The sequence below is a fragment of the Malus domestica genome, chromosome 17 (assembly GCF_042453785.1).
Source record: "Malus domestica chromosome 17, GDT2T_hap1".
In the NCBI taxonomy this organism is placed as follows: Eukaryota; Viridiplantae; Streptophyta; class Magnoliopsida; order Rosales; family Rosaceae; genus Malus; species Malus domestica.
This window is the reverse complement of record NC_091677.1, coordinates 22,516,703-22,531,022: the sequence shown is the minus strand read 5'-3', so window position 1 is coordinate 22,531,022 and position 14,320 is coordinate 22,516,703. Positions and strand designations below refer to the sequence as shown.

At 35.0% G+C, this 14,320-nt stretch overlaps 1 protein-coding gene across 4 annotated transcripts; it reads right to left on the bottom strand.

Annotated features, from left to right (window-relative positions):
- Positions 1–250: 250 nt before the first annotated feature.
- On the bottom strand, positions 251–2,818 carry LOC114823488 (NEDD8-conjugating enzyme Ubc12-like). Of its 4 annotated transcripts, none has more exons than XM_070817271.1 (7): positions 2,677–2,818; positions 2,460–2,573; positions 2,055–2,163; positions 1,868–1,946; positions 1,647–1,763; positions 1,395–1,525; positions 251–427 (listed from the first exon to the last, which is right to left on the bottom strand). In XM_070817271.1, the coding sequence occupies exons 2-7, from the start codon at positions 2,566–2,568 to the stop codon at positions 409–411; spliced, it is 564 nt and encodes a 187-aa protein (XP_070673372.1). In that variant the 5' UTR covers positions 2,569–2,573; positions 2,677–2,818; the 3' UTR covers positions 251–408. The 4 variants fall into 4 exon arrangements, with proteins under 4 accessions (XP_070673372.1, XP_070673373.1, XP_028954794.2 ...); XM_070817272.1 differs by lacking the exon at positions 251–427 and adding an exon at positions 1,159–1,275; XM_029098961.2 differs by lacking the exon at positions 251–427 and having other exon boundaries at positions 1,159–1,525.
- Between the last annotated feature and the right edge of the window lie 11,502 nt (positions 2,819–14,320).

Below are 14,320 nucleotides of genomic sequence, written 5' to 3'. Positions count from 1 at the left end.
AGATTTTTTCCACTGCCTATCAATTTCATAAAATGCACTAGAAATACAGCATTTATTCCTAGGGCAAAATCCAGAAAACTTAGGGCTATGTCTAATAAATAAGACAAAGGAAATCAGGTGGTAGGAACATCATACTATGTAAAAATGCAAATTATGCATTCGGGATCTATAATCTTCATTACATAAACCTAGAGGACATAAATATATCTCTATTGCTTTCCCTGATGCATCATATTCCTAAGAACCTGACTATCTTTAGGGTGATTTTTGTCCTAAATTGACAATTGATCGCCACCATATCATCTCACAAATGGAATTAGAAAAATAAACGGTGCTATAAAGATGCATTGAAAGACATGGAAGCATACTGTGATGAATTTGATTTCGGTTCAGCAACAGCTCCCGCTTCTAAGTCGATGTTAGGTTCCTGCATGAAGAAATGCAGGATTTGAGTTCACAACAGGTACACATCCAAATAAAACCTAGCAACAACAAAACGGATAATTTGTTTGAGGTCACGAAATATTTTGTGTTACGATCAGAGATAACATGAACAGGTGATACAATCCGTAAATAACAGTGTTCATGGGGATTTGAGTTGCACAAGAGGAAGAAGGAAAACGGCTTTTGGGTAAGATAATGGGCTTTGAATTCCAACATTTAATGCCTATTTCACCAGGCCCAACCCAAAATTACGGGATATGGATCAAACATGCAGAAAAACTGATTGCAATTTGCATTCATGCATCTTTGGGAGAAGAACTCGCATACAACTAACATGCTAAAGTGATGATGTTTTAAACTAATCATGAAATGTTATGTCAGTAAATTAAAGCACATGACGATGCATAAGGGATTGGGACACCGCCACTATGTAGTCCCATTTCTCTGAAGTTTTATGTTTTCATGAGTTTAATCTAATACTCCGAATGAGCAAAATGCTAAATCATACGTATAATAGTTATGATTTTATACATGCACCCGCAAATTATGGGCTGAAAATTTGCCACAAGACAAGACCGTAAATGATTGAGGTTGAACTGGGAGACACGATATGTTGAATTGTTGTTTTATTAATAACTGCATCCCCAAATTATCGAACCATCAACAAAAAAAGGCCACGACAGTTAAATTGAAATAGCAAGTCAAAACCAAGCCTTAACATGATGCCATCTTATTAATCGAAGGAAGATCAAAATTACACTAATACACACTCTCCTGCTACAAGTATGGGCTGAAAATGTGCCACCAGACAATCCCCCACCAAGTACTCACCTGAAATGCAGAAAACACCCAAAAAACATACAAACCTTCAACCTCATACAACCATGGTTGGACCACGAAGAAGCAAAACCCTAGATAAACCAAATCAGTAGAAGTCACCCGTTTTGCACCTAGGAAAATGGGCCCCTCCCACCCATATGTTTCCCTCGATCGATTTTCTCACGTTCAAACCAAACAATTTTGGATTGTCCCTCAAAAGATCAGCTGCTTCTTGATTCAAGGGGTCCTCATGGTTAGGTTCCTGCATGAAGAAATACAGGATTTGAGTTCACAACAGGTACACATCCAAATAAAACCTAGAAAAAACAAAACGGATAGTTTGTATGAGGTCACGAAATATTTTGTGTTGCGATCAGAGATACCGTGAATAGGTGATACAATCCGTAAATAACAGTGTTTATATTTAAGACAGGTTTCCAGTCTTCCCGAAAAATGTTAAGGCAAGTGTTTCCTTCTAAGTCGATGTTGGGATGGTAGATCTGCACATATGGTATACATTATACAACACCAAATATATATTATGGTTTCGATCGTGACCAATATACACGAAAGTTAAGTTCTGATATAACTAAGGTTTCGTTACCTTGGTTTTGCACTTGACCTTCGGAGGCTCATGAGGGTAGACTGCGGGAACTTTAAACGTGAAGACAAACCCACCACCCCTGCGACAAGAGGTACAAAATGTCGGTGTCAGCAAGATGACATCGAAGTTGCAAAATCCAAACAACGTATAGAGAGCCAAATGAAGCTTCAAATCAAAGGTTACTTACATATAATATCCCCGATAAGGTGTAATGGTAATCTCAAAGTCCATCAAATCATCCTTTCCATTGGGGAATGAAATCTTGCATTCTTCTGGCATGTTCAACTCACTTATATCTACAAGACAACATCATAATATAATTGAAGGACGACAACAACAACAACAACAACAACAAAGCCTTTTCTCACTAAATAGGATCGGCAATATGAATCCTAAAACGTCATTGCGTTGATTTCTGAATCATAATACAATTGAAGGACTGGTTGAAGGAATTAAAATAAACACAGAAACCTTGCCTTTACGTACGTTGGAGTTAAACGTGTATTTAGGAACTTAATATGCATGTAAGCGTATAACTTTGTACCACATTGCAACAAATCATAACATATATACATCCTAAAATCATATTTACCTCTATGAAGACGCAATTCTCCTGCACTTTGCTTCTTTACGAGACCATTCTCCTTTGCGTTTTCAGCTGTTTCCTTTTGCTTTTCTTTCACTTTAAACAATCTGATCATGGTTTCTGTAATTAAAAGAAAAGCACAAATTTAAAACGGGTAATAAGATGAACCATACATGTCTGTTGTAAGTGTTAACAATTTGTGAACAAAAACATCGAAGAAAACCTGCTCGACGAAATGCCGCAGAAAAGCAAAAGGAAAGGAAATGGAATGGGAAAGCAAAGATAGGAGAGGCACAATGAAGACGGCCAAGGAATGAAACGGATTTATAATCTTCCTTTCTTCTCTATTCTTGTCTTCCTGCTACTGGTTCGTGCGGCCATAGGCTTCTCTTTCCAAAAATACAAATCATATCAACATGCAGTCGACTGTATTTGGAAAAAAAAAATAAAAAATGTATTCGAAAACTAAAAATACAAATCATATCAACGACATGTCGTCGGCTGTATTTGAAAAAAAAATTCCAAAGTACAAATCATATCAATGACATGCCGTCAGTTGTATTTGAAAAAATAAAAATAAAAATGTGTTCAAAAATTAAAAATACAAATCATATCAACAACATATCCTCGACTGCGAAGGAGGAGATTGACGCTCAAGGACAACCTCCGGAGGGGGAATGACGCTCAGCTGAGCAGCATTCCCCCTCCGGAGGTTGTCATCCTCCGCAGGTTGTCCTAAGTAAACAATACAAGTATATAGAATAAAAAGCAGGAAAATACCTCCGTAAACGAAAGGTAGAATGTTAGCCAACTCGGGATGTTCCATTTCAGAAAGGTGGAAGAGAGAAGAGGGAGAAAGAAGAAGGAGAGAAAGCGAGTTTATAGAGAAGAGGGAGAGAGGAAGGAGATAGAGGGAGCGAGTTTACAGAGACGAGGGACAGAGGAATAAGATAGAGGGAGTGAGTAAGAGAGAAGGGAGGGAGGGAGTGAGTGAGTGACTATAGCTGTAAATATAGGATTTCAAACGCAGCAGCTGGTAGGAATGGGTACTAAAAATTCCTTTGGACAAATAAAAAAGGAAAACAGAAAATCAAAAAACATGTAGCCATTGTGACCGCAACTGTATACTGGTGCAAAACCTCCTTAACCTAAAACTTAATCCCACCAACCACTATCCCTCTCAGTCCACTGATATCCAGAATACCATTATGCCCTTTCATTCCTTTTGCAATTAACTTTATACATTTTATCGATACTATTACTGTTTTTGTCCATGTAGTCATGCAAGTATGTAAAGAAGCTAAATTTTTAAACCCGGTCACTTATATACATTTTACGCAAAATGTTACTGTTTTTTTTCATGTATCGTACAAGAATCATAAGATCGGTCATGCAAGTTGAAATAACATATTTGGATATGTTCTAAATTCACTTAACTTGTGGAAACAGAAATTTGAACTCGAATGTTCAAGATTTCTTTGCATAAGCAAATATCATAAGATCGACCGTGCAAGTCGAAACAACATATTTTACAAGTATGATTAATATAAAAATCAATGAACAAACTATATCTAAAACTAAAATACAGAGTTGACAACACATTTTATAATTTAATAGAAAACTATCAGAAATCAAAACATGTTGGTATCGACATAAGTTAGGTGCACACTTTGAAAAAAAGATTATATCGAAAATTCCTAGTTATCATAATCTCTCAATCCATTCAAATTTTCATTTCAACTTTTGAAAAAACATCAAATTCGAAATTTTTGTGTAGAGATTCAAAAAAATTTATTGTCAAAAATTAAAATCTCATTCCGACTTGGACCCCTAGTTGAATCTTATTATTTAAATCATTAAGATATCAAATGAGCTTTGAAACTTTAAGAAGTGGAGATAATTAGTAAGTGATAATCGTTTGACACAAACAATAATATTATATGTAAAACCTTTATTTGGATTCTGGCAATAACAAAATTCTTTGTTTCCACATTTTTTTTTGGAAACGCCAGTTGAACCTATGAACTTATGAAAGATGTGACAAGCTATGACTGATTGACCGCAGGCTGAAGGAAGGATGACTGATTGACCGCAGGCTAAGGGAGGGCCACAACTTTCATTTACCTATGGTAAGGAATCTGTCACGCATTTTTCTCTGGTGTGGGTGGGAGTGGTTGGGTCATGGTGTTTAAGTGGGCTTGGGAGGGAAGCGAAGAGGCTGGCTTTTCTGCTGCATCTGGTTTTGATGAATTTACCAAATTAGCCTTGTTTTTGGACTGGTGTGTAAGACCAAGCAACGACCAAGTCAATTTAAAATTAGATATATACAATAATTTTGGTGACCTAGAAAATTACTGAAATATTGTGATGGTGTGTCGACAACGCAGACCCAGCACTTCTCCCCTCAATACACACCAAGCACGGCAACGCAGACCCTGTCTCATTCCAGACTGATTTTATCGTAGCACGATATTATCTGTTTTAGGCTCAGCTTGCACGATTTTGTTTATGGAAAAACACAAAAACTTCTTAGTGGATCATCCATCTTTGGATTGTTCTCGCTCGAACTCATTTAACTTCGGAGTTCCGATGAACTTCGAAGCCAGTGAGGTTTCAAAAGGTCTAGTAGTAAATGGAGGTGAACATGTATATATAAGGCATATCACTTTCTCTCTGTTGATCGATGTGAGATGTTGCAGACCCAGCATGGAACAGATATACCCACTGAAATTTTTGGCCTTTTGCTGGGTTTTGGGTTGGAAGAGAAGTAAATAGAGCCTATGGGAGGAACCAATTAATATGCAACTCGAAAACGAGTTTATCGAAATAATAAATATCATACTATTCTCATATAACAAGTTTGGGATGCAACTGTAACACAGAATACAGTCTATGACCCGTCAAGTCAGAGACAAAAATGGCGTCGCTCGGATTAAGCTATGGTTGGATGCTCATTTACTCTGGTCTAGCTCACCCCGCCAGTTTCATAAAACAAGGTTGATATTTTTCTTTTTTGTTAATAAAGTTACACGAGTGTAACAACGGGAACTAGTTTTTGAATTTGTCGTATCATTTTGTATTCAAAGCTATGGAACTAAAATTGTGAACCCATATTGTTCCAAGAATACATGAAGCATATATGCTAATTAATAAACACGATTTTTACAAATAATTATCTATAAGCAACAATTAAACTTAGTCGGGCTTGGCCCCAATGGCCCGAAGACATAACAGTTCGCCTAAATTCAAGCATTCAATTCAACCAACGATGGACTTGTAGCTTATTTAAGGGTACCCCTTATTTAATTAAGTATTCAACATCTTGAGTTTGATTCTCACCCTTAAATATCGCCCGTCTCGATCTCTATCTCTCCCTCTCATCCATGGCTGTTGAATAATTGCTGGAGGATATTGAGACGTAAAGTAAAGAGGGGAAGTGAAACATGCAGGAAACTTCCATCTAAAAGAAAAAAAATTATATTTTCAATTTTAACTTTGATCTTTATATTACGACCATGGGATTTTTATCAAACGGATAAGAACAGAAGCTCAGGTAAGTGTCCGAGGAAGATAATTAGGACTACACAATTCTTTCCCTATATGGTATTCGTTGACCACAATCAATCTTCAATGTTTCACACGGTAATGTCCTCTGTTCAATTTTTGACGCTTGTGCATACACAATAATGGCTATGGAGGCTAAAATAACTCGGTAAGTCTTTTTGGACTCCAAAAAAATAGACTACCTTGACGAAGCAACCAAATGCTTCTTAATTTGAAAAATAAAATAAAATTAGTGGAACTTTTTAATTTTCCTATTTATGTCCCATCCTCTAATATATGAATATATATTTACGCAAAATATCATTATACCCTTGCATTCCTTTTGCAATCAACTTTATACATTTTATGGATACTCTTACTGTTTTTGTCCATGTAGTCATGCAAGTATGTAGACTAGCTAGATTTTTAAACTCGGTCACAAATATACATTTTACGCAAAATGTTACTATTTTTATTCATGTAGCTAGTGTGCATCACAAGTTTGACTTTCACAATTGTACATGTGCACGCTTTTTTTGTGTCGTACAAGAATCATAAGACTGGTCATACAAGTTGAAACAACATATTTAGATATGCTCTAAATTCAATTAACTTGTGGAAAGAAAATTTTGAACTCGAACATTCCAGACTCATTTACATAAACAAATATCGTAAGACCGACCATACAAGTCGAAACAACATATTTTCGCAGGCAGTATTAACACCAACATATCTACTATTCTTGCAAACCAAACACCAGCTTCTCCCTCACATTTGCCCGGCACCTTGCTCTCTCACAATACAAACCAAAACAGCGAAGCAGCCACCTATTGCTAGACCAAAATTGTTGGAGCAGGCTTGGTGTTGTTATTGAAAACAATTCCCAAAAAAAAAAAGCCGTATGAGGCGGCATTGAATCGGAACCCGAGATCGTCGTGTTTGTCATCTCCGGGCCATGACCTGTTTTGTACCCCTTTGGACAAACAGAAAATGAAAATAGAAAAACAAAAAACAAGTGGCCAACCTCCTCCTCACACCTCAGTTGGAAATTGGGATTTCAATTCAACTTTTTTTAAGTATATATGGTATTATTGTCTCGTCAAAAACATTGTTAAATTCAATCTCCGATTACGATTTTGACTGTTCTCCTATTACAATTTTATCCATCATAACACACATGATAACTTGTAGAGATTTTTTAAAATCTATCAGGAACAATGTTTGGTATAACAAAATGTAATAAAAGAAAACTAATGAAACAAGTTTGAAAATTTTGAGTTTTAATATAAAAATAAAACAAAGGGTACAATGAATAGTAACATGATTGACTTTTTAGTGTAAAAATGCGATTTTTCGTTAAACTGAACAATACTGTAAGCTTTTCGTTAAAGTTCCCATGTAATAACTTAATTAGTTGAAAAGTTAAAAAAAAAAATCTACAAATTGCATTAGAACATTTGGTGTAAAGTGTTTGTGCATTATGCTAGATCTATTGTATCAGAGACATCAATTAATTCAAGAGCCTTCAATCTCTCTCTATATCATCTTCTTTTGAACTAATCTTTCATTTTATGCAATGTAGCTAACAGTTCCACAAGATAGATCGTGAGTACTGAATTCCATCTTCTAGTTTTAGCCTTTTAGGTTTGGTCTGTGACCGAGAGCTTGGTCTTGGAGACTTGTTAGGAGAACTCAACGAATTCTTCTCACATTTAGGTAAGACATTGGTTGGCATTTTGGCATTTTGGAGGAAGTGTTCGGTGTGCCCATTTCAAAGGAAGTGTTCAGTGTCAGGAAAATGACATGGTATACCAAGTGTTATAAGACAAATATTTGAATATTTTTTTAAGTATTCAACACTTGGTGTACCTGACATATTATCGGCACATTAAAAAATTAAACAACTTTTATAAAAAAAAAATAAAAAAGCAAATCTTTCCAACTAAAAAAGGGAAACAAAACAAAATTTAATTAAACTAACCTATCAAAGATTAGGTACGAACCATACAGGTGCAGTATGCAACTGGGATCAAGAACGACTCTTGGGGCAACTAAAATGCCTAATTCTCTTATTTGTGAAGGAAAATACTCCAAAATCACATCCGGTTGAGTCATAAATCAGGTAATCAAAGGTAAAATAAATATTGTTTCTCTCAACCTTCTGGCCATAGGATACTATATAACGGCGGAATGGTGATTAAAATGGAACTGGATCCTCTGAGGCAAACCCTAGGGATCATGCTGAGAGACAAACATGGGTCATTCAATTTCAATTCAACGGCTACAATTATTATAACTTTAAAAGGAACTCCCTGTTTGTAGTGTTTGTCGCTCAGCAAGATCCCGAAGGTTTGCCTCGGAGAGAATCCAGGTCCGACTAAAATTACCTTTTTATCTTTTTGTAGTATCTTTCACTACGGCTTTATTTGCTTTTTTTTTCATTATTATTTTTTTTTTGAATTTTATTTTAATTTTTCTTATGAAAAATCATAAACAACTCCATAAATGCATATCCTTTGCTAGGTGAACGAAATCACAGCTATTGTAATGCTCTACTATTGATCCATCATAATCAATTAATTTGTACCGATTGGACGTCTCCACCCATCAGCCACAGACCTGAGGTCATAGTCTGAGGAGATAAGCTGCCTACATCGTACCAAAATCGTAGGAGATAAGCTGATCTTGTCCAGTCTTAGCTAGGGGGTACCTACCCCTCCACCCAATCAATAAATTCGGATCTTGAAATTTGATCAAACGGTTAAAAACTGGAGATTCCTTTAAAAGTTATAATAACTTTAACCGTTAAATCAAATTTCAAGGATCCAAATTTATTGATTTAGTGAAGTCGGTGTAAGAAATCCGAAGATGATCAATTTCCCAAGTTTTACACCCATTGACAGGGTCACTAGGTACCACCTCCTCTGCACTCCTCAATTGGAAATCTGGAATTCAATTCAACCTTGTTCATGTAGATATGGTATTATTGTCTCCTTAAAAACATTCTTAAATTCCATCTCCTATTATGATTTTGACTGTTCTCTTATTACGATTTTATCCGTTATAACACACGTGCTAACTTGGAGATATTATTGAAAATATAACGAGAACAATGTTCGTACATTACTCTAGCTACCTTAGCCACACCATGTTTCATAAAAAAATAACATAGAACTTAGATCAATCACTTGAGTTACAAACATGCATGTTGCATCTAATCCTAACCTTTTATTTTCTCAAGTACCGTTGTGTGAAAGCTTTGAGACAACCCACGTTGAGGCCCATCAACTTTTTACAAGATCAAGCCCAAGTCAAGAGACCTAGTGGGCAGTCATAGCTGACTAAACCTCTGGTTACCCACTGAGTTGAGAGTGCTGATGTGTCCACTTTTAGACGTGGGACTTCGGATTCTTTCGTTTCATTTTTTTTTCTATGTCCTCTTGATTCATTTACGGAACCGCCATGTCACAAAAACGTAACCATGCCACATTAAATTTTCATTGTATCAAACACAGGGTCTGGCATACTAAATATCATATTATAAACAAACAAAAAATCATTTTGAAGTGCTCAATTACTTATATAATAACACTTGGTTATCAATTTATGTTTGCGGTACAATAAAGTATTCTCTATTCAACTATTCACACACCCTAAATATCCAAAAACCCATTTCCTGCCTCCCGGCTAAGTTGCAGGTAGTTCTATCCTGAATATCCAAAAAACCAGTATTATTTTCCCTAACTTAAGTAGGATGGTGCATGTAGTGTTACCGCACAAGACCTCCAATTTTCTAAAACCCTCAAGTTTTTAGTCTAACAGAGACAATGAATCTAAATCCAATGATGTATGTACAGTCTGTGAATGGTGTAACCATTTTTATTCATGTAGCTTGGGAGCATCAAAATTGACTTTAATACACAATTATACATGTACACTTTTTTATTTATGTCGCACAAGAATTATAAGACCGACCATGCAAGTTGGTGAATACTCCACTTTCATCTAACTTATGAGAAAAAAGATTTGAACTCGAACGCAAGTGACATATCCCAAACCTACGACATGCTTGGGGATTCAAACCTGCGCATATAGATTTTCAAAGATTTAATTCACAAAACTGTAAATTCGGAAAGTGCAAAAGAACAATATAAGGAGCAAAAGTAAATTAATTGGTGCTATGTTCAATTAATATAGCGGATGCAATATGCGATTATATTAATTAAAGCCCAAATAATGAGGAGTAAATATTAAAGGACATTTTTGTAACTATTCGAGATTTATTTGTTTAATATATAGTTCTATTATATTTAATTAAAGTGCTTTGTTAATTTTTATTTTTTCATAAATCAATGAAACATTATAATTAAATTCTATTTCTCAAATAAAAACGGGTACATCTTAAAAATCTAATAAGATAACCTGATAATTATATGTACCCAGACCAATTTGTGGTGCTAGGTTCGTCTTCACTAAGATTCGAGATGCCATGTCCGTCATCATGGAAAAGATTTCTTCTTCTTGTCACTTTCCTTCATTTGTGCCTTCAAAAAGCTTGTGTGTTTGGTGATGCTTTGTCGTCAACCTTCATGAACATAGCTTTTCGATCTTTTTTATCAATCTCAAGTTCCTTGCATACTCAACTTGACTTCTATAAAATGAACCACTCTCCCTGTCAGTCTCACCTCTTAGCGTCGTCTTTTGGGAACAACATTAGAAACAAGCTTAATAATTCAGTATTTTAGGCAAAATTTTCACAACTTTCCAACATTTGTGATGGTTGAACCTTGTGATGAATTTGGGCAAAATTAGGTACCAACTGTTTGCTTGCATCAACTAAAACAAATAAAGTGGGAAAAAATTAATTATTTCAAAAAAAAAATAAAAGTAGGTGCTAATAAAAAAATTAGAAAATTTTTTACCTCATCCCCAATATTTGTGTCACCTTGATAAATTTTCACCGCTTTTGTCTGAGCATCTCTATATTTGCCTAATGCAAAACTCAAAATTTTTATCATATTAGTAACTAGTAAGTGCACTTTTCCTACGACTAGTTCCATACCGACTGCTATAATTTTCATGAAATTTCTTCCACACAAGAAAACATCTTTCAGCGATTAACCATGCAGTTTTGGTTTCGACTCTACCGTCAACGGGATATGCCATTTTCGTAAGCACAAACAAAATAGGAATGTAATCAATAAAATAAGAATGTAATAAAAGATTGTACATAATTTCGCGTGCTTGCTTTCATTTCTTGATCGAGCTATCATTAGTTGATGAAATTTTAGACTAATAAGATGACCTATTCCAACAAGTACTTAGAGATTATTTGCTGACAGAGACTTAGATAATCAGTCCGTCTCAAAGCAATGCTGTTTATCTAAATTGAAAGTGCTCATTGGTCGGGTAATTCTATGACTTCAGTGTTGTTTATCGAAATTGAAGATATTGCCGGTTGCCAACACCCTCATAGATTTCAACTGGTGTTTAGTTACAAATTTTGATTACATCAAGTAAAATCCCTGATCTACTCAGGCAAAACCCTAAAAATCCTTGCAAGGTGGTTATTAAATCCTAGTCATGCGTCATAAAGAACTTGTGAGTTCAAGTCCCATCATGCTTCTATCCTATGCATCGGATTCTTCAAAACCATTTTCCTACGTTTATGGGAAGTATAGGTTACTTGTTTAATTTAAATAACAGTCAATCAGCCACTCAGTATTATGATTTGGTGATATTCATCATAAGTAAGATGTTTTAGGTTCGAATTGCGTGGATGGTGAATTTGATGCCAAATTAGGTTGATCATTGTGTGGTTTAGCCAAACTCCCCTCCATTTAGTATAAAAATAGAGTGCTACTAAACTCACCCCATTTCTCACCCACCTTGTAATCAAAATGTTATTGACATATATTCATTTTAGAAAAATACTTTTAAACCCTTGTTTATAATTGGGCAGCTGACATGTAAATACTGCGCCACCATCAACTACTATAACCACTTCAATGGAGAAACTTTTGAACACCCACAGATTTGAACCAAAAAAAAATTGTTGGGTTCTAGGGTTTAGGTTGGATGACATTCATTGAAATCCCAAATGAGGATAGGGGTTGGGGGCTATCTAGAGTAATTATTATGGGTTGGCCATGTAGTTGGAGAAGGATTTGGTTATGGCGTGAAAAGGGGGACATGTTTCGGTGGCAGAGGGGTAGGTATCAGGAGAGAGTGTGGTGGTGGGTAGGGGACAAAGATATTGATTATTGAGAGGTGGTGGTGGATGGGTTGCGAGATGGGGATGAGTGGGCAGGCGGGTTGGGGCTTCGGCTGCACCGTGAATGTGGTGCTGCGATTAAGGATGGGATAGATTAAAAAAAATGTATAAATTTTTTAATATATATTAAAGGTTACTTTAGAAATAATAAAGGGTGAGAAAATAACATTTCAATTTTTTAATTTTTTAAGGTGAGTGAAATTAGAATGTTGCTGGAAAAATAGGACAATGAAGTTGGTCTATCAACACTCTAAAAATAAATCGATGTGCTAAAAAATAATAATAATAGCAGTCAACCATTCTAGATTTCATATTTGGGAGAGAAAAACTGAATATGGCACATGAGGAGGGAAAAATAATGAAAAAGAAATAAATAAAAAAATAGCATACAGATTTTGAAAGAAATAAAAAGAACGAGTAAGAAAGAGCTATAAATTAAAAATGTAAATTGTTATTAGCACTCCACAAATTATATTTTTCATTCCAAATTTTTTATGATTAAAATATATATATATATATATATATATATTTGTGAAGAATGTAGAATAAGATTTTTGAAGTACTAATAACAGTTTTTATTCAATTCAAATTACGTGATTCTGTAATTTTGGTTATGTTTATGCATTTAATTATTTATTTTGGAGAAAAAAAAACTTACCATTTACTCTCTGTTTAATTTCCTATAATCGAGGGGAATCAATACCATTTTCTCCTTCTCTTGACATAGCTGCAAAATTTGGAAAATAGAGCTAATTCACCGGGAGCATAAAAATATCTTCCAATAAGTTGACGGTGTTAAACCATAGAGATACCTTCCAATAAATTAGAATACATATTCTCAAATATCTTCCAAATTGTTGAGGTCGTTAGTGTGAAACCAGTTGGCTAAATCCTAGGCTAGGCTGTTGACAAACGAGAATTAAATTTACAATTTTAATTACGCTTTGACACTAAAAAAAATGGAAGACAATAAGTAAATTAGCATTTTCAATGTGTAATGAAGAATGCTTATTATATTATTAGCCTGAAAACTGAAAAATTATAGGGAAAATTAGAAATAGGTCCAATTTTATAAACATATTTTTGAAATAGGTCTAATTTTTAGTGACTTTTGACTTTTGAAATAGGTCCAATTTTTAGTTACTTTGGACCCATATCAAAATACCCCAAAATTATAAGGAAAATATGATCAAGTAATTAACATATTTTGAAGACCGATTTATGTTCCCAACAATAAAAAGATTGAACCCAGATATAAGAGCTTTGATTTACTTTGCATTTCGGTTATGGATGGTCTAGAGATACATCTTGTTTCATTGATCTTAATGAAAAGAAATTTCAATCGAACATGTAATTAGTCATCAGTACGCGCTACTCGCAAGTCCTCGATATGTTGATATACTGAGGTGGGTGCAAGCTCTAGGCACAAGAAAGAAGATGGACAGATATGAGATGACCTTCATCTACAAATCATTATTATTACTTTCCTTGTTGATCGAATGTTTAATTTCTTCCTAGAAAGCAATTGAGCAAGCAAACTGAAAAAATACAATGGATGTAGCTAGGTTACCAGAGAGGAAGAGAGAGGACAAAAAGTTGAATTGAATGGGCATGTCTATTGGGGGTTTGTATGCTATGCAACTTTCATGTGCCCCAGAAAGTGAAGGGCTTGTTTTTGGGATGGTGACAACTAACAAGGTCGAGCCCTCTCCTCTCTATCTTTCCAACCCGAAACGCATTGATGTGAATAATGCAGTAGATAAAAAAAACAACAAAATAGTACGTACTGAATAAGATATCCCCATTACTCTCACCTACCAACCTCACCTCTTTTCTTTTACCAAGGTATCCCCACTACTCATGCCAAATTATGCGATCACACAACATATTTTAGAGGATATTCATAGGTCATTACAAGGTTAATTTGGGAAGTGAGAGTCAGGTAATTTGAGACATGAAAACCCTAAAACCTTTCGCTTCTCTAACACTATATAATAACACTACCACCTTCCCAATTCCAAATCATTTCATACTTCCTTGAGACCCTCAT

Bases quoted from the DNA above. Each gene is read 5' to 3' on its own strand.
- LOC114823488 (XM_029098961.2), bottom strand. From the start codon at position 2,568: ATGATCAGATTGTTTAAAGTGAAAGAAAAGCAAAAGGAAACAGCTGAA. The intron at 2,164-2,459 runs GTAAATATGATT...GTTGTCTTGTAG, and splicing joins AGAATTGCGTCTTCATAGAG to ATATAAGTGAGTTGAACATG. The intron at 1,526-1,646 runs GTATCTCTGATC...TTCTTCATGCAG, and splicing joins GATTGTATCACCTATTCACG to GAACCTAACCATGAGGACCC.